At 48.7% G+C, this 24,612-nt stretch overlaps 1 protein-coding gene across 1 annotated transcript in view; it reads left to right on the top strand.

Annotated features, from left to right (window-relative positions):
• Window positions 1-12,965: 12,965 nt before the first annotated feature.
• Mxi1 (MAX interactor 1, dimerization protein) overlaps window positions 12,966-24,612 on the top strand; it is a 69,373-nt gene continuing 57,726 nt past the window's right edge. The window contains exon 1 of the mRNA XM_028875057.1: window positions 12,966-13,425. Within this exon, the coding sequence (XP_028730890.1) occupies window positions 13,152-13,425 (274 nt within the window). The 5' untranslated portion in view covers window positions 12,966-13,151. The remainder of the gene's footprint in view (window positions 13,426-24,612) is intronic.

Here is a 24,612-nt window from a genome sequence, read left to right as displayed (position 1 = left end):
TTTTATGCAATGTCCAAGGTTGGAAGAACAGATAAAAGGACGTTTATCTTGTATTCCTGGAAGCAGGAGTTTCTCCTCTCCACTTTTGTTTTCCTTTCAGCAAAGCGCAGTAACTTTGGAATGTCATTAATTCTAGTTTTTAGTCCAACTCACCAACATCGCTAAGTTCATCTCAGAAGTCTTTTGCTAAGAGAATGTCTCCAGGAGATATTTCCAGTCAGTCTTTCCAGAGGCCTAATGAGGCCTGAGTAGTTTGAGAACCTTCCTGGATGAATCTGTTATCAGAGTAAAATGAACCTCATGAAATGGTGTTACATCTTCACAGCTCAGAGGAAGACGATAGTATTTCATTCACAATGGTTGCCTCGAAAACAGCACCACGACCAGCTTCTGGGTCTGGCCAAACCTCTAACCATCAGTGCCTGATGATGTGCCCCGAATTACTTATCTGTAACCCCCACTTCATCTGTTAGGTTTGATCTCCTGGAGATACTGCCTACATTCCTATCGGGGTTCTTCTACCATAGTTGAATCATAAAAAAAAAAACAAAAAACAAAAAACAAAACAAAAAAAAAACCTTTGAATATTACCAATGAAGGAGGAGTTTCTTGGTTTTCCTGGAGCCAGTTTCTCAGAGATTTCCTGTACAGCTGCATAGGGAACATATAACCACTCCGGCTGGTTTCATTTCAAGTCTTGATGGAAACAGGCTTTCTCTCAGAACATCCGTTGGGAAGAGTGTTAGTACGTGTCTCCTTGTTAAGATAACACTCACATAACCCCTCAATAGAAATGGAAAGCATCCTGATAACATGGTTTTCTTCATCAGTGGAGGGCAGCTGTTGTGTATGTGTGAATGTGTGTGTTGGGGGGGGTGGGGACTGGAAACCCAGTGAAGACTTCTCCATTGGTTCCTAGTTTGTCCTTAGGTTCATCCTCATGTGGAACAAACATGGGCACAATGCTGCCTGTTGTGACCAGACAAAGTACAGTCTTTTATTGCACTATTACTTCAGTCATTTGGGGATTTGGAGGAGGGTTGAGGGGGGGTGGTTAATGGAGACAGATGGCCAATGCAATTATCACTAGAAAAACAGGTTTGTCCTTCAAAAATGACAACAGCAGTGGACTCTCAATGGCAGGTGAAATTTGAAAAAGGATTAGGAAAGGATTACTAACAGAAAAAGGACAGGTGCGTCCAGGGTGCTATGGTGATGGGGGAGGGGCTTCAACTTTTGAATGACACCTTCAAAATAGCCCTTTCACATCTCAGTTCCATTTGTATCCAGGGAATTTGACAATGGTCAGTATTGGTGGCTTTGGGTCATAGTAAAAAATAAGGGGAAAGGTCAGAATGAGCATGGAAGTTTCTTCTCCATCCTTTGAAGAGAAAATGTAGCCTGAAGATGGTGTGTTGTCATTTTTAGCAAAACAGATGTCCATATGTATCGGAAGAAAAGGCAGGAAACCCACGACTCTCAAAGTGCTCCACCCTGTGTGAGCCCGCTGTTCCATTTCAGAACCCCGGGAATAGGTAGTAAAAAGCACCTTACTTCTCTAGGGATGGCTGTGAAGGCAAGGCCAGAATTTCCACAGTTGAGTCGATTGCAGAACTGTGTCTGGATCGATCATCTGGCCCAAGCCTGAGAAGTGCAGCGACCTGCCTTAAGTCGTAACCGGTTACTGCTAAGCCACAACTCAAGCAGTTGGTCCCTTTCGTTTGTGGCAGCCCTTTCCTTGGTTCTATGAGTAATCCTATTTTAACAGATGTGGCCAATGATTTAGTTTTCTCCTCAAAGTCCTAAAGGAGGACCTAAGTCCTGTGTTCAGCAAAGGGACTTCCTATGAGGAAGCTGTAGCTACACCCATAGGGAACAACAGCCCCTGCTCTCCTTTTTAAGGGGCTTCCAGGAGTAAGGAATGAAATAATAACAATTTACTAAATGCCTCATCTACAGCAAGCACTGTGCTAAGCATTTTATAGACGTAATCACATTTGATGTCTCTGTGTCAAGAAATGCTTGGGAGCTGCAGGGATGGTTCAGTGGATAACGCATTTACCATGCAAGTGCAGGGACCTGAGTTCAGATCCCCAGCACTCGTGGACAACGGACAACCAGGCCGGGGGTGGGGGGTGGGGCACTCGGCTGCAATCCTAACACTTCTAATGAGAAGGGAAACAGAGACAGTAGGATTCCAAAAATCTTTGGGGTCTACCAACTTGGTACACATGGCAGCAAACAAGAGACCCCCTCTCAATCAACATGGAAGGTAAAGATTGATACCTGAGGTTGTCTTCTGATCCTCAAGTGCACACCATGGTATGTGCACACCTACACACACACACACACACCACATATACACAGACACAAAGTTTTTTTTTTTAAGGAAAGGAAAATTATATTTATTCAATGTCCATTTCTTCATCAATAAGGGGTGATGTTTATACCTCATAGAACAATTTTAAGAGCACAACAAATTGTGCATGGAGAATAGGAGCTGGGATATTTTAAGCATTAATGAATATCAGCTTTTACAAGTGTGGATCTCCGCTTCTCTAGTTTCATGTATGCTAGACAGTTCCACTAGCACTGGCCTGAATTACAGCATCTTTAAAACAATATGGGTCCAGACTAGTGCTGTAGGTCTGTAATCTCAGTCCTGGCAAGGCAGGAGGATTAAGAATTTGATACCAGTCTGGGATTCATAGTGAGAACCGATTTCAAAAACAGAGTAAACCACATGGCACGCATTTATTCTGCACTCAAAGGTGTTCCTGTACAAAAAATGTAAGGTTAAAATTTACAATACAAGAAGACAATTGTTGTAGAATATTATTTTAAGATGTGTTACATGTGTTTATGCTGTGGAATATTTGTTGTTTAATGCTGCAAAGATGTGTTGCATTCTTTTATGTTGCATTTGTTTAACTCGGTGAAGCTGTGCCACTTTGTCTGTCTTAAATGCCTGATTTATCTAATAAAGAGATGAACAGCCAATAGTGAGGCAGGAGAAAGGATAGGCAGGGCTGGCAGGCATAGAGAATAAATAGGAGAAATCTGGGAAGATGGAGGAATGAGAAAAGGAGGAGGAGGAGGACTCCAGGGGCCAGTCACTCAGCCACCCAGCCACCCAGCAAACCATTGAATAAGAAGTAAAGAAAGGTATATAGGATAGAGAAAGATAAAAGCCCAGAGGCAAAAGGTAGGCGGGGTATTTTAAGTTAGAAAAGCTGGCTAGAAACTAGCCAAGCTAAGGCCAGGCATTTATAAGAAAGAATAAGCTGCCATGTATTTATTTGGGAGCTGGGTGGCAGGCCCCCAAAGAGCCAAAGAGTAAAAAAACAAAAAACAAAAAAACCAGCTACAGATATTTGTCTTACATCAGTTCAATATAATGTTTAATACAGCCTAGTTCTTGTGGGATGTTGAAGAGGACCCAGGAAATGAAGCAGACTGTCAATCCTGGCCTCTACCTTTGGAACTTTCTACTTGGTTTGTCTGTAATAATGATGCAGCTAAATGTCACAGGTCTGGAGCGGGCTCCTGCATCTGTATGCCAACATGTTATTGTCATGTGCCTGCCTGTCTGGGATGGGTGTTTTTAGAGTGTAGTTATATGGAAATAGCCTCTGATTATGCTTCTGACTTTTGCAGGTACGTTATAATTTCTGACAGTTGTTTTGACGTGATTCTTGGGCAAGGCATACATATCTGTGAGGCACTTGGGCCTTTGTGCTTTAGGATGGTTAATTTAACTATTCTGAGGCTGAGGGGGCGGCTCAGTACTAGAGGATTTGCTCAGAGTGTATGAGGCCCTGACTTTAATCCCCAGCATAGGAAAACTTTTTAGCTTTTCTGACATATCATGCAGTATGTCTTTGTAATGCTGAGGCAAATGCAATACATAATGTAATATGCCTTGCTACTGTGGAGGAATGCAAACGGCCAGTTAAAAACAGGCGGAGTAAAAGGGAAAATGTGGAGATCCCTTCCTCATTCTCTCTTGCGACTTTCCTGTGATAGATGGGAGAACACAGTAGCCAGTCTGTGCAAATCCTACTCTAGACCCAACTTGGAGTTTCCATTTCAGTTGTCTGAGGGACACTTGAAACAAGAGGCCTGTCTTCATGTGCCTTTGTGCGTCATGTGCATCCTCTGTGCGTGTGGCTGAGTCCTGTGAGCGTGGGAGGTCTGCCTGCTCACTGTTGTGTCGCTTTTCCCAAAATGAGCCTAGCACACAGCAGACTCGCAGTGTCGTCCGATGGCATGAATTAACGTGTATGCAGAATGCGTGTGGATGAGCCTCTTATCCGAGACAAACACGCCGGCTTCAGAGCTCATTAGTTTTGTTACCCAAGAGCACTGTGCTTTGGGTCAAGAAAGAGAGGCTGAGAACAATTTGCACAGCTTCAGGGCCTTAGGAAAAAGAAACCAGAGAGGGGGAGAGGGAGAAGGCGGGGGGGGGGGGGGGGGGGGGAGAGGTGGGAGGAAAGGAAAGAGGGTGAGGAGAAGGAGGCAGTTATGACTTCTTACAGAGGAGGATGGTGGCTTATGTCTGTAATTCCAGCACTTGGGAAGCTGAGGCAGGAGGATTATGACAAGTTCAAGGTCAGACTGGGTTACATGATGAGTTCCAGGCCAGTCTGGATTACAAAGTATGACCCTGTCTCAAAAACATATAATAATGGAAGCTAGGTGGTTGTGGCTGTAGATGTAACCAACCGTCTTATTAAATAAGAAGCACAGAGCCAATACAGAGATGGAAGCCAAGAGGTCAGAGCAATAGCTAAGAGCTAAAAACCTTACCCTTCACTGTCACTGTACCTCTCCAAAAGAGAGCTACTTCCTGTGTCTGTCTTTTTTTTTTTTTACATATAGAGTTTCTGTTCTGCCTTCTCATTGGTTGTAAATCCAACCACATGACCTCCTAGTCACTGCCTGTCTGTAGAGACCTCCAGGTCTTCTATGGTTGGTATTGAGATTAAAGGTGTGTGTCTCCAATGCTGGCTGTATCCCTGAACACACAGAGCTCTACCTAGCTCTGCTGACCAAGTGCTGGGATTAAAGGCGAGCGCCACCACCTCCCAGCTTTCGCTATAGCTTGCTAATAGCTCTGACCCCAGGCAACTTTATTTATTAACATACAAGTCACATTTCAGTACAAATAAAATATCACCATAGGTGGCACACACTTTTATCTCAGCACTCGGAAGGCAGAGGCAGGTGGATCCTGTGAGTTCAAAACCAGTCTGGTCTACAGAGGGAGTTCCAAGACAGCCAAAGCTACATAATAGTGAGACTCTGTCTCAAACACACACACACACACACACACACACACACACACACACACACACACACACACAATGTAAAATGTTTGTCAGGGGCAACAGATTCCAGTGTGAGAGGCCAGTTTTCCAAGGTCCCCAGGCCTGTGGCTCATGCCTTGGGTCTTCAGCTTCCACATCTCAAAGACTTCTCCTCCCACTGTTCTGTCTTTCAAAAAACAACCAGTGAGCCAGGCCTGTAATTCAGCTATTCTGGAGGATATGACAGGAGGTTCACAAGTCCAATACTAGGCTGTAGAGTGAGTTTGAAGCCAGCCTGTGTAGCTTACAGAGAGTCTCTCAAAATAAAACAGTAAAACAGGGCTTGAGAGTCCAGCTCCGCGGGAGAGAACGTTTACTTAGCATGCATGACTCTCTAGGTTCAGTTCCCTGAACAGAACAAAGCAACAACAAATGAGAAACAGGCTTTTCCAGAGATAAGGCAGACCGAGGCTGAGACGCCAGGCTCTGCTTTTGTCTACAACGTTACCAGCTTTGTGTGGTCATGCTGTTCTTCTCTTGCTGGCCCAAGGCCCGCCGGGCAGGGACATTCCAGGCTGTAACTAACCGACCTAGGGAATGTGGGGAGTGGAGAAAGAGTTGTCTAATGAAGCCCTGCTACCTCGAGTGAGGACCGTGAGGCCCCAGGGGAAGAGCACTGTCCAAAACCACATGTGGTGCCCTGGAAGAAGTGACTCCCTGCTCTGACCCTCTAACTCCTGCTCCATCTTTTCGTCACTTTTGTTTATGTTTTCCCTAAAATCCTTCCAGGACTCTCAGCCTGACATGTGTGCTAACCTGTCAGTTTCAAGCTCCCTTCAGCTCCTTTTTGCAGGGCCTCTGTGATTCTTCCCATTTTGCAGATGCAAACACAAAGGCTCCGAGACATTAAATGACTTATACAAGGTCACATAGCTGATGACTAGGAAGGAGACCCCATCCAACTTGCCAGTTTCCATTTCCTGCCACCTAACATATCATTCGACTCTTATTATCTTAGTTTGTAACATAGGCCATCTTTTATTGCAAGTATCTCTAGAAAGAACCATGTTCAAGCTAATGTTAATTGCTGACACTCCACTGCAAAAAACTTAGAACCTTTGGCAAAATTCATTTTTTATGTGCATGCCTGAGCATGTCCATGCGTGTGCAGATGCATGTATGCTATGTGTGTGTGTGGAGGCCAGCGGACAGTCCTGAGTGTCATCTCCAGAAATGTCCTCTGTCTTCGTGGAAACAGATCTTGCTTTGGCTTGCTGCTCAACAGTGAGCTTGGACAAGCTGGCAAGTGAGGGTTCACTCTCATCCCTACCTCCCCACTCTGGGATTACAAGTACACATCACCACAGCTGCCATATTATTATTATTATTATTATTATTATTATTATTATTATTTTATAATTTAATTTAATTTTACATATCAGCCACGGATTCCCCTGTCCTTCCTCCTCCTGCCCTCCCCCCATCCCTGCCCTCCCCCTAATCCATTCCCCATTCCCATCTCCTCCAGGGCAAGGACTCCCCTGGGGATTCAGCTCAGCCTGGTAGATTCAGTCGAGGCAGGTCCAGTCTCCTCCTCCCTTCACCCAGGCTGAGCGAAGTGTCCCAGCATAGGCCCCAGGCTCCAAAAGGCCAGCTCATACAGCTGCCATCTTTATGTGCATGCTGGGGCTCAAACTCAGGTCCTTATGCTTTCAAAACAAGTACTTTACCAGCTAATCTTTGCAAAACCCCTCCTCCCTCTTTCATTCATCCCTCCCCACCCCATTTTCACGTGAGTATGGTGTAGATGTGTGTGGGCACATGTGTATAGGCACTTGTGTGAGTACGTGTAGAAGCCTTAGGTGATGTCAGGAGTCATCCTCAATCACTCTTTTACGGTATTCATTAAGGCAGGGACTCCCAAACAAGCCCAGAGCTTGCTGCTATGGTTAGTCTCACTAGCCAGTTCGCTCTGGGAATCCTTCGTCTTTGCCTTTCAAGGCTAGAATTGCAGGTGGGCCATCATACCCACCCAGCATGTTATGTGGGTTCTGGGGATCTGACTTCCTGTCTCTGAGCAACCTCTTCAGGCCCTGAATATGAAAATTTTCATAGCCAGGCATGGTAGTACATGCCTTTAATCCCAGCACACAGGAGGTGGAGGCAGGAGGATATCTGAGAGTTCGAGGCCAACATGGTCTACATAGCAAGTTCAAAGACAGCCAGGGCTATGTAGAGAGACCCTGTCTCAAATGGCTCCCCAATATATAAGTATTAAAGAATTTGGGAGACACCCTAGAATGTGTTGATGTGGGAAAGGCTCCATGAGATTCCCAGTTTCGCCCTAGGCCACATCTTGATTGCCTGGTAATTAGAAGAAAAAACAAAACAGAAAACAACCCTCCACACTGGGGCATCTTATTACAGAGGAATCCCATCTTGTCCCCGATCTGTTATACAACAGTAAAGACTGAGGATAACAGAGCCTCCATGCTTTCTGGTAAGGGAACCTCAACCATCTGGCTTCAATGGGTTTCTGGCTTCTCCACAAAGACAACATTTAAGTATTTAAACTTTAATGTGAGCGGTACAGACTGTCAAATGCCTTTTCTTGCCACACTGGCACTGCAAAGCCATTCTGGCCAGGCAGGAAAGCACATCCATTCCTTTGAGTCCCATAACCAAGCAAGGCCTTACTTTGTGTCATTCATGTTCTGTACTTAAGGGCAGGGGCCAGAGAACGGAAGTGCCCTTCTTGCCCTTTGGTGAACTCATAGTCCAATGAAATCCTGTAAATGTTGGACATTGGATAGAAGAAGCTTGGAGCTTGGCTGAGCCAGGTCGGAAGAAAAAGAACAGATGTAACTCTAGGAGAAGGGACACCCAGTGAGCTTTCATGTGTAGCAGAAACTATTTATCCTCTGCCCAGGTCTCTACCCATAGCCGAGTGTGTCTGTGTGCTGGGAGGATGGGGGTGGGGGCATGCCACAGGAACGGCTGATGGCCAATTAGCCCATCTAAACCAGCAGAGGGGCCAGAGAATGGTGGTTGTCCTTGTTTCTATCATTTTGTCCGAGTATTCCAGTCCCTAGGCCCCTGTTCCACAGACTCTTCGTGACAGTCAAAGGCAAGATTAAGACTGCCAAAGAGGAGGAGCTGGCTCAGTTCACTGCCAGGTGATTCATTTTCAAAGGCAAACATGCTCTGAGTATGAAAAGCATGGCTAGGAAGGCTCTGCGGATTATGACTCAGGTAACAGAACAGGGGGCAGAAGATCTCTTGACTGTGTTGATGAAGACTGAGTACAAAGACCACAGGGCAAAGAGCAGGGAGGGACCTGACTGAGACATTCTGTCCAGGGACAAGGAAGAGCCAGAGGTTGGAGTGACAACCATGGGCAGAAAAGGTTAGGGAAGGGAGAAAGGATGAGGGAGGAAGAACAGGGCTAATGAGTCCAGGAGAGCCCAAGTGGCCCACGGGGTAGAGCATCCCTCCCAACGCAAGATGGGGAGTCTCGGCAGCAGCTCCTCTACTGCCTTCTCCGTAATTTACCAGCCTCTGTGTACATAAAGGCATAATTACAGGCAAAACAAGTCCTTTGAAGTAAGAGTATAGAATGTCTAGAGGAAGAGGGATAAATAGAGAACAATCTTGCTTTAATATGTAAACAAGGTTGATAGAAAAATACTACTAAACAAATAAATAAGCCCAACGAACAGGAGGTTGGGAAAACAAGACCCAGGCTGAGCATGCAGCAGCCCACTCTCCTGGGCCAACCAGAGTGACCTAGCTGACCTCACTAGGCATTTCTGCTTTTCTTCCCCACTTCATACACCTTCCCATCAGGGCGGCTGCATCCACATCTCCTACCTGTTCTCTGCAGATATTCTCAGCAAGTTTCCAAAGAGGCCTGTTTACTTCTGGAATCAAAACCCCAGAGAGAGGAGGGGTTCCAAAGGGCTTGAATGGTTCCTCCTGGGAAGCAAAGCTAATCGGGAATGGAGCTGAGCTCGTAACCCCGAATCCTGGATGCCTGTCCTGTGATATAGCCCCTGAAATACCACTCTTTCTGCAGGGGCTAAACTTTATTAGAGAATCTGTTAATTGGGGGGCTCGAGGGGGATGAGAGAGAGAGAGAGAGAGAGAGAGAGAGAGAGAGAGAGAGAGAGAGAGAGAGAGAGAGAGAGAGCAAGGCGATGCTAATATGATTTAACACTTCATGGACTCTGAAAAAAATAAGGAAGGGGCTTCAGGCTTTAGCTGGGCACATTCATTGTTCCACATACATGCTACCAAAATGAATCTATGCAACTAAACTTCGTGCAGGACTCTGGAGGCAAACTGCAGAAAGACTGTGAAACAAAGAGGCATTTCTCCTGCCTCCACTGTGTCTCTCTCTTGTGTGTCATTGCCTGGTGCTAAGAACTCACATAATAACAGAAAACAATGCCCTCCGACGGGGGGAACCTGATTTGGCACCAGCCCTGGTGTTTTCCGTGGGAATGACGTTGGGGCTGTGGCTGACTGTGGGAATAGTGCAAATCAGCACTTTTTTGTAGATTTTCTTCAAGCCATTGTTTGTTTTGGCTTTGGTCGGATCCGTAGCCCAGCTTGAAGATTCCCACTGGGTTTTCTAAAGCCCGCAGACCTATGAGAGATGGAATAGGGATAAATAAATAATAACAAAACACCCTTCCCCTGCCCTGGCACTCATGTGTGGGGTGTGTCTGTCTCAGTGGGTGTATACATACACACTTGTGGTTTGCAGTACCGTATATATGCAACCCACCCCACCGCTAAGGACTTAAAGAGAAACTCTGGATTAGCTGGCTCCTTGTCTCACTATCATCTTTCATTTGGGGCAAAGGAGACCAGAGCTGTCTTCTCAAAGTATCAGTTTTTGGAAAATGGCATTGAATAAAACTTGCTGGAAATTGTGCCTACACAAGAATTTCCTAAAGTCCTTAGATGTTTGTGGACATTTAAACGTGAACAGTTCAGAATCAGAAGGTTCTGAGAGAAACAAAGAGAAAGGTCAGTAACTGTGCTGGTAATGGAATGTGAACATCTAGCTCACAGCTCTTCCGAAGGTCCTCGATTTACTCTAGCCAAACGGTGCAGAGTTCAACCATGCAAAAATCTGTCACAAGATGAAAAAAAAACAAAGAATATGTAGACAATTGCTATATTCTGATCCAAACTGTGAATGTATTTATTTCTAAATGCCAGACACTACCTGTCCTTGTCTTGGAAGCAGGTTAGTACATATTTAATTTTTTTAAGTGTGTGCATGTATGGTGCATATGCATTTGTGGTATACACACACGCATACTTGTTACATGGCACACTTGTGGAGATGAGACAGCTTGTGTGAGAGTTTTCTCTCCTTTCATGATGTGAGTTCCAGGGGTTGAAGTCAGGCCACCGTGCTTGCCTGTAAGTGCCTTTACTGGCTGGGCCATCTCACCTGACTGTATATATTTTTTTAAAGATTTATTTCATTTTATGTATATGCAAATGTGTACCTGAATGTATATATGTGTACCTCATGTTGCAGGTAACTAAAGAAGGCCATGTTGGATCCCTTGGAACTGGAGTTTCAGGGAAATGTGAGCTGCCCGATGTGGGTGCGGAACTGAACTTGGGTCCTCTGTAAAAACAGCAAGTGCCCTTGGCTGCTGAGCCATCTCTCCAGTTCCTGGCCTCGTTTATTAAAAATTTCTGTATGTGTTTGGTGTTTTGCCTGCATGCATGTCGGTGTACCACGAGCGTGCCTGGTATCTGCAGAGGTCAGAAGAGGGAGTCTGTCCCCTGGAACTTTAGTCACAGATGGTTGTGAGCTACCATATGGGTGCTGGGAATCGAATCTGGGTCCTCTGGAAGAGCAGCCAGTGCTCTTAACTGCTGAACTGCTTCTTCCCAGTTCAGTTTTTTAAAAATGTGTGTATGTGTTCCTGGGGTTGAAACCCAGGGCTTTGTGCAAGCAAGCTAAGTAGGTAAGCTACTTTAATGCTGAGTTATATCCACAGCCCGGTTTAGAACATTTTTCAGAGTACACAAAGGTCTTTTTGCAGGCTGTATGTGAGGGATGTGTATACAGGCTCTGTAAATGGTAAAGAGCCTTTTGCAAAGAAAATATTCTTTATTTAAAAAGTCACCATTTTCAGTCTTTGTGACAAATGTATATGAAAGTGTTTTGGGCTGGCGATGACAAGACACAACTCCAGGGGGCAGCATTCTCCTCTAGAGAACAAGACCAGGTCTCCTTATAAGACGAAAGTCTTTGGATGGATATGTTTTGAGATGTTTTCCAGTGAAGTGCAGAAAAGTCTTGTTTACCTCATCCATTCTGACTTAGATTCAAGTTACATCAGCAAAGGGGACCTAGGTTCCTGCTCTAAAAGCTCTCACAAAGGGGCTACCCTTGTAGGCCAGTGTGAGAACACTGGCCCAGCATGCACAGAGCTTTGATCATCAGCAACCAACAGAACAAAACAAAACCTCTTCGTGTGGCCCAGGGTGTGCCAGGTGTGGTTTTAACTTAGTTCACCCACCCAAGCATCTTATCAGGAGTTTCAGGGAGGTGGAAATGTCGCCCAAGATGGGTTAGAGCATTTGTCCAGTCTGCATGTAACAAACCTAGAACTCTGCCGCTTCTTTACCTGGCTCCAGAACACTCCTCAGCTCTCCTGGTGTCTCCCACACATCTGTCAGGCCCTGGCTCAAGCAACAGCTGTCTGCTGGGCTAGGGATATGGGTATAGGGGTGGGGGAGTGCCCGGCTGCTCTGAGGGTAGAAGAGGTGGTTCCCAGCCTGCCACTTCTGTCTTTGGGCCTCTCTGTCACAGAAAAGGGAGCCAGTTGTGGAGATACCCTACTGTGAGCTTTGCACAGCTGGACTGAGGAGTGTGGAGAGATGCTCACATCTCCTCCCCCTTCCTGGAAAATAACTTTGCATTTGAAGGGTTGCAAAGGAGAGGGTAATCTGTAACCCAGAGAGGGCAGCCTTGAGATTTCATCGGGCTGTGTGAATGTAAACACAGGTGGGTGCATGCGTGCGTGCGTGTGTGTGTGTGTGTGTGTGTGTGTGTGTGTGTGTGTTTGTGTTTGCGCGCGTGCGCGTTCATGTGTCAAACGTTTGTGTTGGGAGGAGTTTCTAGTTACATGTGCTGTTTCGATTCTCCCAGTCAGAATTAGACTTTTATTATTTGATTTTGAAAAAAAGTCTTAATATTTAGCTCAGGCTAGCTTTGAACTCGCGATCTTCCTTTCTCAACCTACCGAGAATTGGGTTTTTATCTAAAAATAATAATTTTTAAAAAACCCTAGCAGCTGTCGCTTATTGGGGACCTACTATGTGCCAGGCATTGTGCTGAATTATTATTACTGTGAAGAAAATCATTTTTGTGCAGATGCACCCAGAGACACCCGGAGTATTTTTTTTTCCCATTCCTGTTAAAAGTGCAGTGCTCTCTACGCAGCTGGGATTTGGGGAGAGAACGGGAAGGGTGCTGGGATCGGCAGGGGGCGGGCCCTGCCTCCCTAGTCTCCACCATTTATTTTGACCGGTCAGATGGCGACAGACTCGCACTAGGACCCAGGCGCCACAGCGCCTCCGTCTGTCCTGTAGGTTCATTCAATCTCCCATACACACAGACCCACACAGCGAGAGCGACACACACACTCACACTCACAACTGCACGCAGCGAGGCTCGGGAAGTCAGGCCCGCTCCTTGCCCGGGCGCTTCCTCGGCTCCAGCAGGCCGGGTCTCCCAGGGGGCCCGCAGCTCGGCCGGCCGAGCAGCCCCGGACCAGGACCAGCTCGCCGGACCCCGGTGCCTCCATGGGCAAACGCGGGCGGCCGCGCAAGGAGGCGCGCTGCGAGGGCTCGGGGCTGGTCCCCGTCGCGCCCCCGGCCATGCCCCCGGCCGCGGCCGCGCCCCAACCCCCGGCGCAGCCCGAGGAGCCGGCGGGGGCCAAGCCCCGGTGCCCCTTCTCGGACATTTTCAACACCAGCGAGAACTCGATGGAGAAGCACATCAACACTTTTCTGCAGAACGTGCAGATTCTGCTCGAGGCAGCCAGCTACCTGGAGCAGATCGAGAAAGAAAACAAAAGTAAGTTTGGGGGCCCGGCTGCTCGCCGGCGCCCAGCTCTTTCTTTCGCCCCCTTGGGCGACCCCTGTCGCCTGCTCAGCTCGCCCCCCCAACACACACGCACGCGCGCGCGCGCACACACACACACACACACACACACACACACACACACACGCACACATGAACCCTCAGCAATAAAGCCGATGACACCGGAGAAAGGACACGCACGCACGCACAAAGCTGCTAAAGATGTAACAAAGACAGCGAGGGGGAGAGGGAGCCTGTCGGTGCCTTGGTCTGTCCGTCTCGAGCAGGCCCGGAGGACGGCCTGGCCGAGGAGTGGGGGAGTGTTGTTGTTTGCTGACAACTGAGCTGCGAGGCTGCGAGCTCGTCCCTCCGAGGTCGCCTTTCTTCCCTTTTTTTTTTTTCCTTTTTCTTTCCGGAGCCTTCTCGGGCAGACAAGTGTTGTTTTCTTGTCGCTCGTTTCCAGGGTTGGGTGGGGATTAGAAGCTGAAAGTTGGAAACGGTAAGCAGAGCTCAGGGCTTCCAGAAAGAAAACAGATACACATTACAACAATAACAACCACCACCGCCGCCGCCGCGAAACAGCTCTCCACGCCGTGGGCCCTGGCTCCGGCTCTTCCTCCTGCCTACTTCGTTTCTCCTCCCTTCCCGCAGCAGGACTAGGCTCAGGCCATCGTGTCTACTCCATAGTTCCCCTATTCCTCCTTGGCCCTGGGATGCCACGGCCTCTGGTCCCCTCAAAGAAACAGGCCGGTGGAACCAGGCAGCGCCAGCAGCTCTCCCTGGACCTGTGGTCCAGAGCGCGCTGGGTGTGGGGGACTTGGCGAGGGGGATGTGGCTAAAAGCAAACTTTAGGATTCCACAGAAACAATAGTTGGGGAAGAAGGTGTGGGCTGTTGTGTGCGTTTTCTTTATTTTCTGAGAGACGCACAGGGTGAGCAAGGCAAACGCCTTACTGGGTACCGTCTCGGCCCCCCCCCCCCCCGTGGCGACCGATGCTAGGAACCCCACCCCGGCCTGGGCTTCCTTTCTGTATTTGTTTCATTTTTTTGTCCCTGCCAGTCGGGGCCCCCAGCTCTCGCCAGGCATTCGACTTAGCACCCTAAGGGGGGCACGCGTGTGCTGCATCTCCAGCACCGTCCTCAGAATAATAGCTGTGAGAAGGAAGCTTTTATACGGGCCGAGGGGGTAAAGACTCACAGAGAGGAGAAAACCGAGATGTGTAATCTGCCAGAAGAAAGTAGGAAGATCAATGAAAAGGAGCTGATTGCAACGTGTCAGATCTTGCAAGACCCCACCACCACCACCACCACAACCATCAAAACACAAAAACACCTTCACCAAATACACCCGGGCCTTTAGGGTTAAAGTAACCGAGTGTTGGCAGCGCAATTGTGGGGACTTGGTAAGATCAAAACAAGGATCTGTGTCGGGAGGTCGATGGTGCGATCTTTTCTTTCTCTTGTCGCCTCTTTGCTCCGAGTGCCTGCCTGGATTGCGAGAGGCACATCGCAGTCAGGCTGTGTGGCCGAGTAGCTGAGCGATTATTCATTGGGGTGTGTATAGGGGGGTGCTTTCGTCTGGAGAATAGTTTCTGAAAAGCCCAGGCTAGTGGGGAGCTGGGTGAAGAGGTGGTTTTGTTTGGTGCGTTTGCTTTTGTTGCAGGGGGAGGGGCACGATTTCTTTAGTCGTCCCCCTCCCGGATCCCCTGTCTCTGGAGTCTGTCCCGTGGCGCCGACTCTGACTCGGGGGGTGCACCCAAAGAGGGCACCTTGGCAATACTCAGCGAACCTCGTCGTCCCCCCCACCCCGTGCAATGAGATATATTAGGAGGTGGTCGGAGATCCCCCAGCGTCTTGTGCTGCCCCCCACTTCATACCCGCAGACAATCGGAGACCTACCCCCCCCCCCGCGCGCGCACCCTGGCCGCCTCCACCTCCTTGTTTACCCCGTGTCGGGGCTCCGGCGTGGCCACCAGTCACGTAAGCAGAGAGCCGGGCGCGCCCGACTGGGCTGCCCCGCGCGGGGCGGGCCCGTGGTGGCTGAGCCAGGGCTCCAGAGGCCGGCACAGTTGAGGGGCTTCCTCCCGGGCCCTCTCCCGGGCTGTCCGCTCAACAAGCCCACCGGCCCTGGAGAGGGGCTCCAGAGCCTCTGCACCCCAGTCAAAGTCAACTTCATGTGCGTAATCAGCCCCTCGGCCCGCATCCCCCCTCCTCCGGCCGGCTCCCCGCGGGAGTATTTTTAGCACTCTCGCGTCTTTTCGCCGCTGCTGTTTGGCTCGAAATGACGTGATGCCAACAGCCCCCAGATTTCCCCGAGAGCGTGGGGCGCTGCGCCGTGCCTGGCTCGGCTGCAGGGACTCAGCTCCAGGCCCTCGCTCCCTCCGCGACAGCTCACGTAGGCGGGGGTGACCCTCCCGCAAACTCGAGGAGACCACCCGTCGGACCCCCCAGATTATTCTAACAGAAGCAGCCCACTCTGCCCACTTTATCCGCTCCACTCTCCTCCTCCCCCTCGCAGTCAGGGTACCCCCCCTCCCCAGTACGGCAAACACCGAGCCCTACATCTGTCTCGCTTTATTGGGGGCGCTTCTTCGCGCAGCCGGCGCTCGCCGTTGTTTTCTGCTCGCTGCACACAATGCCCGCGCGTCACGGCGGTCCGCGTGTGCACAGCAATAACGCGAGTCGGGGGGCGGGTCGTGCGTGCGCCGGGCTCGGGCACTGCGGGTCGCTCCGCGCGCGCGGGGCTTGTTTTGCTCCAGAGCTTTGCTTTCCGAAACGCTTACATCATTCAGTTGTTGAGGGGGTGGGGGTGGGAGGGGAATCTGGGCGTTCTGATAGGATTCCAGCATTTCCCTGGCCCCTGGCTTTTTGGAAGAGGTAAAGACCCTCCCCACCTATGCTTTGTAGTTATTATGATGGGGGTGGGTGCCCAGGTTTTGTTTGTTGTGTGAGTCTTTTTTTTAGGTCACTACTGCAAAGGGCATGGCTGGCGGGTTCAGGTGCACAACCTCCCCGCCTTCATTTCAGCGAGTTCCCCTGTAATCACTTGATCTCAGTTTCTCCGCCTCCTCCTCCTCCCCCTCCCAGCACTAGACACATGGTTTCCACATGGAGACAAACTTCTTTCCTCCGACTGGACTTGACCTAGCTGCATCGTCCAGCCAATCGGCAGCATCCGCCTCTTCTGACGTCACGCGTTGCTGAGGCCGGAGGCTGGGGGGCGGGGTCAGGACGTGAGCCAGGAAATCACTAGGCGCTGTAGTGCAGCCAGCTGGTCCAGTCTTTTCTTAAAGGGACTCTCTTCTTGGAGACAAGCCGGCCCTTTCGACTCCATTTCGGGTTCCCTGAGCCCTTCCCGAGATGCGCCGATAGTGTCTGATCACGCGTTCACACGTCCGGTTTTCAGTGTTTGCAAAGTACTCACTTGGCTTATTTTCCACTCTAGCCAGAACTACTTTTTATTGCCTCTTTGAGGTTTCCGTACTGGGAGTGTTCACCAAGTTTTGGCCGCAATGATGAATTATTTCCATTAGATGGGGTGATTTTCTTGGGGGAGGAGTTCAAATAGTTACTCAGTGTTGACCATGCACTATGTGCAAGGGAAGGGTTCCCTAGGAAATGCAGGTACAGTCTTCTGAAATGTCACCTGGTGTGAATCTATGAATCTCAAAAGCTTCTAGAAATATTTATCACGTAGGCAGTGACCCTGTTATGACAGACCCAGAAACAGCCTGTGGCGTCATCCCTTGTACACCTGTGGAATCCAGTGGAAGGGTAACAGTTACAGAGTACTATTTTGAAAAAGGTTTATCTCTACTGTGGCAAAGCCAAAAACTTACAAAATAATTGTTACCTGAATAAAAACTGGAAGTTGGGGGTTGGAGAGAGGGGTCAGCAGTTGAGTGTGTATTGCTCTTGCAGAGGACCTGAGTTGTGTTCTCAGTACCTATGTGAGCATCTCACAGCCAGCTGTAACTCCAGTTCCAAGGAGAACCAACACTTCTGGCCTCCAAGGGCATTTCCACAGATGCACACATACATACATATATAAATCCTAAAAACAAATAAAACACCTGTAAGCCAGAAAAAGTTACGGCGTTAGCTAAGGCCCAGAGGAGAAAGACAGCTCCAGTGTTTGGGACAGGTGCTTTGGAGGCTGCCTCAGCCAGGCGAGTGTGACCAGATAACAACAGAAGCCGCAGTTTACTCTCAGGGAGTGGACTGCCTGGGTTGGAGGTAGGGTGTGTTCCTAGGGTCATGGACAGGCCCGGAAGCACCTTCCTCCTGTTGGTATAGGAAGCTTCGGCTGGAAGTTGCTGCTGTGTGGTGTTCTTTGGCCCCACCCTGTCTTCCTGACTTAATCTCCTCTGCTTGGCCATGAAACCTCAACTCCTGTCCAGCAGGTCCACCAGCAAACAGGCTTCACAGTCCTGCCCTTGTGCTTGACTCAGTCAGGACACCCTCACTCTCCTACTCCCTAGGGTTTCTGTGTCCTACCCTTCCTGCGTGACTAGGCTAATGCCTACCTCCTCTTGAAGCCTATGGGCTGTTTCAGCTAGATGGGTGTTAATTCTTGAGTCAGCTTAGTTGAGAGTCTGAAATGCTTTGCAGTCCGAAGGAGCAGAGGTCCAAATTCCTACTCTGTTGTTTGGACACAAGTTACTTAGACTCTCTGAGGCTGCGTTTCGTAAGTAGGGCATGTGAACATAATGATACCAAATCCCTTACATCATCGCAGAATGACTGAATCACCAGTTTTGAGCATTTCAAACATCTGAAATACAGTACATGCTCAATAAATAGTAACTTATGGGGCTGGAGAGATGGCTCAGCAGTTAAGGGCTGGTTGCTCATGCAGAGGATCTGAGTTCTGTTTCTAGCACACACATCAAGAGGCTCACAACTGCCTTGACTCCAGTTCTGGGGATACAACACCCTCTTTTGGCCTCCTTGGGAGCCCACATGCACTTGATTCACACACACACACACACACACACACACACACACACACACACACACACACCCCTTTTTTTTTTTTAAATAATTTACATGAACTTGACAGTCTTCTATTTGTTTCCTATGTGTTAGCTGTATCTTTGCAGGGAAAATAACATCTTGTATGTAGATGAGTGTAGTACATACATTCAGTTGGGTATTGAATGTGTGTGTGCTTCTTTTTGTTGTTGTTTTTGGTTTTTGTTTGTTTGTTTGTTTTTGAGACAGGGTTTCTCTGTGTACTTTTGGTGCCTGTCCTAGATCTCACTCTGTAGACCAGGCTGGCCTCAAACTCACAGAGATCTGCCTGACTCTGCCTTGTGCGTCACCGGTCGCCACCCAGCTATGTGAGCTCTGGAGAGGCCAGTGGTAGGTATATATATATATATGTATGTATATATATACATATATATATATATCTTTTTTTTTTTTTTTTTTTTGAGACAGTCCCTTTATGAACTTGGAGCTCACCGAGTTGTTCACTAGTTCACTGGAATGGCTGTCCAGTGAACTCTTGGGATTTGCCTGTCTGACCCCAGCACTAGGGTCACCGATGAGCGACCCCCCACCTGGCTTGTACATGGGTGCTGGGGATCCAAACTCAGGTCCTCACACTTGAGTGGCAAATGCTTTACACCCTGAGCCATCTCCCATTTGTTAGGGTCTCACAGGATCAGGCTGACCATATTTCCATATGTGTCATCCGTACAGTAGGCACTTGCCAGAGATTTCTTGATGGGTTGCGTTTGCCATTCCTTGGCTATGGCATGTGATCCGATTTGGAGGTCAGAGGCATGACCAAACCTGGAAATTCTGAGTTCTGATTGTTTGGGGGCAATAAGTCCAGGGCCTGCCAGGAGATGATGGGTCAGGCCTGGACGACTGAATCAACATTCTGTCAACAGCTGTGATCTGAAGAATGAATAAGTTCTTGCTTAGAAAGTAGGGGACTAGAGTAACTTGTGCTAAAATGGAGGGTGTTAATGTTCAAACAGGTCATATCTCTGCTGAGGAGGCATCTTTGGATGAATCTATTGATTCCATAATAAGCATTGAGTGTCTACTCTATGATTGCTTTTTTTCCCCTGCAAACACTGTTGGTTGATTCACAATGGGGTGGAGAGGTAGGGGGTTCATTTTCAGAAGAGTTGTGTAAAGATATTTGCTAAACTGGGCCCCCATTTCCTCCACGTTTTAGACTGTCTTCTTGGATTTGATGGGGGTTTAAAATGTGGTAGATGCCAGAGGTAGACTGTTGAGAATATCATTATGGCTTTCAGAACTCCAGAGCTTCCCGGTGCTGGATCCCCTATAGGGGACCCAGGCAATGAAGACAGGACTGAAGGAAGTTAAAGTTGAATTGAGCTGTCGCTGCTGTGGAGGCTGGGGGAGGAGGGTCCATCAGCTACCAAGGCAGTTGCTCAAACATCTTCTGTCTTTAACTCAAACATTCTTTCACTGGCACTCCCAGATATGGGGTCTTCCTTTGGAAATGGCTGAGCCAAAGTCTAGAGGTGAAACAGGGAAATAGAGGTGCCAGCACAGAGCAGCTGTGGCGGCTGATCACATTGCATGATAGCAGTACCGACCACGACCAGTTCTTGAATACTGAAAATGGTTAGCATGAGACTAGCCGGGTCTTATCTTTCTCAGTCCACAGCCACCCTACAGCATGTGCAGTTTTATTACCTCTGTTTTGCAGTGGGGGTCGAGGGACTGAGGAGTGGGAATGCTGGGTCACTTCCCCAAAGGTCACGAGCTGCGTTTGCTAGCTCCAGAGCCCACAGATCTTCACCACATACACGTGGACTCATTTTACAGCCAAGGAATGAAGTCCAGACAGGGGAAATGACTTGACTAAGGTCGCCCGGCAACATGAAGTGGGGCTGGTATCTGGAACACCCTGTTGGTTTTCCAAAGTCTTCCTGGACACACCTTGTTTAGAAAAGTGAGACTCAAGACGGAGTAGCCAATCAGAGAGGGTTTTCTTCAATTCCTAGTTATTCAGCTATCCTGGCCTTAAGTTCAGGGCTCCTAGGAAACAGCTCCCCGCTCCCTCTGCCTTTCCCAAGTCTGTCCTCTGGGCATATTAGAGGACTTAGGGCTGTTGCTATGGTACTGAGGCCAACAGCAGGTTCATCAAATGCTAAGTCTTTTGCCAAAAAAAAAAAAGAAAGAAAAAAAGAAAGAAAGAAGGAGAAAAAAAAAAGCTAGGCCCTAAAGAAGCAAATTGGCCACAAAGATTAAGATTTTCATCCATCGCTGCGGCTTTTTTGTTGTTGTTTTAGAGTTCCCCCGACTCCCCGCCCCGCTCCCTATTCCTGCCACCACGACTTTCTATAAATACAGTTGGATAAATATTGATTTAAACTGCGTTTCTGGAGGAGAAACACATGCTTGCCCTGGCTTGGTCTTCACTCAGACCCCACCAGCACATCAGGCCCGACACACCTAACCCCACACGCCCTGGCTCCCAAGTGACCCGTTTTTTTGGGGGGGGAGGTGAGTTGTGGTTTTGTGGCTTTTCGGTTTCTTTTTCTTTAAGGGAGAGAAGGAAAAAAAAGAAGCAAAAAGGCACAACAGCTGAGTAAGAGAGACATTCTGCCGAACAGGAACCAGCGAGTGGTTCCCAGGGGGCAGGAATCCCGTCCTCTCTTCCCCTCCATTTTCGGTTTTCTGTTTAAAGGAGGCAGGTGGGAAGCAGCATCTCGGCCACAGGGAGCCCCAGCAGCCACAGAGCACTCACAGCGAGGAGGCGGAGGTCCAGAGAGGGACGTGGCTTGTCCACAGTGACACAGCAGAGGCAGAACAAGGTCTTTCTGTGCCGTGCTCTTGTCTGTGTGATAGGAGAATGGGTCATAGATAGAGCCCCAAACAGCTTTTGTTTTACAGGTCAGGCGCTTGTAAAACCAGCACTTCTCAAGCCTGGCTTACTGGGCCCAGGGTGTGTCTGGTTATTGCAAAGGTCATTGCAACATTCTCAGTCCTCTTTCAAAATGAAGCTAATTTGACTTTGCTGCCCTAAGAAATCTATTTTCTCATGGATGAGGGCTGGTGGGGAAGGAGAAGACAGTGATGGCCAGTCTAAGCCTTAACCGAAGGAGGAAAATTCAAGTCTTCGGGAGGGGATCGGGGTGGGGTGTGGTTCCAGACGCAGAGTGGGGGAAGAGAAAGAAGTAGGGGAGAGAGAAGAGAGAAGCGGCCCAGACCAGTGGGCACCTGCCACTGTGGTCCTGAGCTAGAGGCTCGGTCTTTGCTTCCTCAACGTGGCAGGATGTTGTGCTGGGCCCCTCATTTGTGAAACTTTTTGAAAGAAAGTTCAGGTGACTTTTTAAGTAGCAAGTCGGCAGGAGACATATAAACATATTTTAGGTCAGAGAAATTTCTCTTCAAGGCTTTTACTTTATTTGTGATGTCTTTGTAAACAGGTTAGCCTCAAACTCATAGAAATCTGCCTGTCTCTGCGTTCAGAGTGCTGGGATTAAAGGCATGTGTCACCACCGTTTAAAGACTTTTGGGATAAGACACTGAATTACATTGTGGACTTAATGTGGCAATTCCACAGAGTCCTTCTGATAGTCAAAAGGGATTTATTCTGAGTTAACTCACAATAAGCATAAAGGAGTTGGTCGAAGGTTCCAGGAGGGGTGGGGTGCGGTCCAGCAAGGTTCTCTGGAGAACTCTGTCTTGGGCCACAGCACCAGCATCCAGCATCCAAGACCACGAGGTAACCAAGAGAGCGAGCATGTGTGCATCCCAGGTCTTAAGGGGTCCACCCACGGGGTGTGGGGTGGCAGATATACCTAGCAGTTACCTGCTGCCTACTGGGGTGGTGCTTCCGGGGTAAAGCACAGACAACCACCCCTACATACCGGCAATCTCCCTAAATCAGTTATGTGCATTAGTCCATTTGTGTGTTAAGGTGTTACTTATGGAGCTCGTCTTTGTCTCGTTTGGAATGGTGCTAGGTTAGCAGTGCGGTTGTTACCTTCACATAGTGTGAACTCTGTTTTAACATCAGGGTTATAAAATTTAGTTACAAAACAGTCTCATATAGCCCAGGCTAGCCATGAAACTCACTGTGACCTTGAACTTCTGATTAACCTGCCTTTACCTTCCAGTGCTGGGGATTATAGGCTTGCACCACCAAGTCCGTTTTATGGGTGCTGGGGATTAAACACAGGCTTCATGGTAGGCAGTCCACCAACTGAGCTACATCTCTCTTCAGAAATTCAGTTGTCTCTAAGTGAATCCCAACCGTGAGTACAGTATCTGAATTGATATTTGTGTATTTGGCTCTATACCCCAATATGGACAGAATAAAAACTCATCCCGAGGTTCCAAAAGGCATCCCAGCCAGATGTGGTGGCATACACCTTTAATCCCAGCATTCAGGAGGCAGAAGCAATGGAATCTCTGAGTTCGAGGCCAGCCTGCTCTACAGAGCGAGTTCCAGGACAGCCAGGGCTACACAGAGAAGCCCTGTCATGGGGCGGGGTGGGGGTGAGGAGTTCCTTCCTGCCTGCTGCCCCACCCCTGCACACAGCTGAACCCCAACCAAACACTGAAAAAGCTTTATGTTTTTGTGTTTGTGTTTCTAACTTCAGCAGATCTAATGGACCCTCCTGCGCTCGGAGGATGATTTCCACCAGGTCACAATACCCAGTCCACAGCCCAGATAGCACGCCCTTGGCCACGAAGCACCCGTGTCTCCTAAGGAATTGAAGCACAGCAAAATTAGAAAGATAAACACACTGTCCTGAGGGAGGATGAGATTAGGAGATTCTAATTTGAACCAAGAAGGAGAGATTTGGACTATCTCTTATTTGAAATGTTTTACTTTGTGTATTTATTGTCATTACAAGGCCACAGGACTGAAGATGGCTTGCGAGTCCCGACAGACAGGCTATTGTACCAAAGTAGAGGGCAGGCCCGGGCTAGGTGACTTCTAGCCACACGTGGCAAGCAGGAGCTGGGGTTGTTCTTGTTTTTATCTCTGCAGGGGCCAGAGCTACAGAACAGCTCCCACAGCAGCCTGGCCACCCCTGCCACGTGAGGCCCTTAAATTCTGAGTGCCATGTGTACAGCTTTCCTTCATCCTTTTTGACCAGCCACACAAAGAGAAATATCTAAGACGGCCAAGAGCCAAACTCCGTGCTTGGTGCTCTGAGAGTGGAGTGTGTCAGCTCTCCAGGTCAGGTGCATATTCCAGTTCAAGTATTAGCCAGACAGAAACCAATACCCAATTCTAGTCTATCTCCTGGGAGTCTGATAACCAGGCTCCAAGACAGCTCTGACAAGTAAGTGCTCTCTTGGAATGGTGCGAATGCCCCCCTTTCACTGGGCATTTACTATGTGCCAGCGCAATGCTAAGCACGCTGTATTAAATCCTCACAAACATGCAATCAGCAGGTCTGTAGTTACCTTCATTTTTAGAGCTGCCCAGAGCTTCAGCCTTAGCAAGGCTGGCTCACTTTCCCAAGCCCACATGCTAACAGTAGTGGGTCTGGGACTTAAACCCACTGTTCTTCCTGAGGGGCTTGGGGAGAGCCTTAGGGGGCTGGAAGTTAACAAGAGGCAAGAAATGGAATCTGGAGTGTTTGTGGTATGGGTTGAAGGCTCCAGGAAGATATCTCCCTCGAGTGACTTCCTTTTCTCCCCATTCATCCTGGAGCGGAGAGAAGCAGCTAGAGAGTTCCAGGGTTTCCAGCATTGACACAGAAGCCATTCCCTGGAGACTGATGGTCTGGGGTAGTTTTGCTTGCTTGCTTATGCCACCTTGCTGGCACCCTCTGAGAAACCCGCCCAACCAGTAGGGCACCTGTGGTGCTACAGGTTGGCTGTCAGGGCTGTGGATCCACACCCTGTCAGACTCCAAGACTTCCTGGGACGCCCCAGCTTGTAGGGCAACTGGGCTGGGTGGTGCTTGGTGCCAAGGGCTTCTGCAGAAAGGCAGTGTGGATTTCTTTTTCATTATTAAGGAATTTTTTATTCATTTTACATACCAACCACAGATCCCTCTTTCTTGCCTCCAGCCTTCCCCCCACATCCTGCTCCCCATTACCTCCTCCAGCATGGTAAGACCTTCCATGGAGAGTCAGCAGAGCCTGGTACATTCAGTAGAGGCAAGTCCAAGCCCCTCTCCCTGCTTCAAGGCTGTGCAAGGTGTCCCACCATAGGTAATGGG

This window comes from Peromyscus leucopus, chromosome 1 (assembly GCF_004664715.2).
Source record: "Peromyscus leucopus breed LL Stock chromosome 1, UCI_PerLeu_2.1, whole genome shotgun sequence".
Lineage (NCBI taxonomy): Eukaryota > Metazoa > Chordata > Mammalia > Rodentia > Cricetidae > Peromyscus > Peromyscus leucopus.
The sequence above is the reverse complement of the archived record's forward strand: the minus strand, read 5'-3'. Positions and strand labels throughout refer to the sequence as shown.